Here is a 1,764-nt window from a genome sequence, read left to right as displayed (position 1 = left end):
TTCATATTATTTATCGTATTAGTGCCTAACATGCTGAAAAACATTGAAAAGACAGGTTTCTGGTAAAGTCGTTTAACCTATATAGGTGGCTTTGCATGCACTTTAAGTTTTGGTACATAATCAGAAAAAAAAGCTATAATTAACTTTCATGATAATGTCCTTTTTTTCACATAAATTCCCTGAATTTTGGCAGAATATTGGCAATTCGGTACCTATAAAGATGAAAAACAAAACAAAAAATTTCCATTTTTTTTTTATTTATTTATTTATTTTTTTTTTCTAAAGAGTGTTATTTGTTGGCCTTAGCTTTTTTGGTACCGAAGAAACTTAAAAATCACTCATGATACACGTTTCTCGTAATGTTCTTTCGTTTCCCAAACATAAGGTTCTTTGCATGTATTTAAGCGTTTTTTTAGATAACATGATGAAAAACACTCAAAATACATGTATTTGGTAATGTTATTCTGTTTCTCCATAAAATTTATTTTTCATGCGTTTTAGCGTTTTGGTATGTAAGGAGCTCAAAAACATTTAAAGGCCAGTTCTTGGTAAAATTTGGTTTTATTCCCATGTAATGTGATTGCCCTGGCTTTTAGTGCTTTATTGCGTAACACGCTCAAAAACACTGAAAAGACATGCAAAGCCTCCCATATGAGGAAATCAAAGACGTTACCAGAAATCTGTCTTTTGAGTGTTTTTCAGCATGTTAGGCATGTTAGGCACAAGGTCATACCTGGTGACCACGTGACGGCACAACACCGTCTGGTTGTCATGGACCTCTCCATAACTGTTACACGCAGACAGAAAGGGAAAGTAACGACGGAGAGAAGGATTAAGTGGTTCAAACTGAAAGACCAAGATCTTAAACATACCTTTAAAGATAGATTGCTAAGTGATCTGGACATGGAAATAGAAGAGGTAAACGGATGGTGGAATAGAGTGAGTGAAACCATCTTGAGAGTTGGAAAAGAAGTGCTCGGTGAAAGTATTGGCAAGATATGGGAAAATAAAGAGACATGGTGGTTTAATGAAGAGGTGCAGCAGAAAATACAAGCAAAGAAGATGGCAAAGGAAAGATGGGAAACAACAAGGCTAGATATAGATAAGGAGTATTACAAAATGTGCAGTAAGGAAGCGAAAAGAACTGTAGCAATTACTAAGTCGGATGGGTATGACAAACTTTATGAAGAGTTGGATACCGAGGAAGGACAACGGAGAGTATTTAAGTTGGCCAAGATGAGAAACAAGAGCACAAAGGACATTACGCATGTTAGACAGGTCAAGGATGAAGTGGAGATTGTGATACAAAAGGAAAGTGATATTCTAATAAGGTGGAAAGAATATTTTGAGAAGTTGCTAAATGTAGAAAATGAGAGATTCATTAGAGATGATGGAGAACCGAATGAACAATTAGTAGGGGAAGTGACAAGACAAGAGGCTGAAGGAGCACTGAAGAAAATGAAAAATGGCAAAGCAACAGGGCCCGACGGAATACCAGTAGAGTGTGGAAAGTCTTGGAAGGAGAAGGAGTGGACATGTTGCACCAACTGATCAGAAAAATAATGGAGAAGGAAGTTATACCAGAAAAGTGGAGAGAAAGTACCCTGATACCTATATTTAAGGAGAAGGGAGACATCCAGAGCTGTGAGAACTATCGAGGGATAAAGCTAATGTCTCATACCCTTAAAGTATTTGAAAGGATGTTGGACAGTAGACTGAGACAAGTGGTGCGTATCGGACGGCAACAGATAGGATTTATGAAGG

General features: G+C 37.0%; 1 protein-coding gene across 1 annotated transcript; it reads left to right on the top strand.

Moving 5' to 3' along the window:
- The first annotated feature begins 771 nt into the window (after window positions 1-771).
- Window positions 772-1,551, top strand: LOC135095229 (uncharacterized). The gene has a single exon (XM_063996011.1). The coding sequence runs from the start codon at window positions 772-774 to the stop codon at window positions 1,549-1,551; it is 780 nt and encodes a 259-aa protein (XP_063852081.1).
- Window positions 1,552-1,764: the final 213 nt, after the last annotated feature.

The sequence above is a fragment of the Scylla paramamosain genome, chromosome 48 (genome assembly GCF_035594125.1).
Source record: "Scylla paramamosain isolate STU-SP2022 chromosome 48, ASM3559412v1, whole genome shotgun sequence".
Lineage (NCBI taxonomy): Eukaryota > Metazoa > Arthropoda > Malacostraca > Decapoda > Portunidae > Scylla > Scylla paramamosain.
This window is presented reverse-complemented; position numbering and strand designations above follow the sequence as displayed.

What these genes read in the sequence shown, in the direction of transcription:
- LOC135095229 (XM_063996011.1), top strand. Translation starts at nt 772, where the DNA reads ATGGACCTCTCCATAACTGTTACACGCAGACAGAAAGGGAAAGTAACG.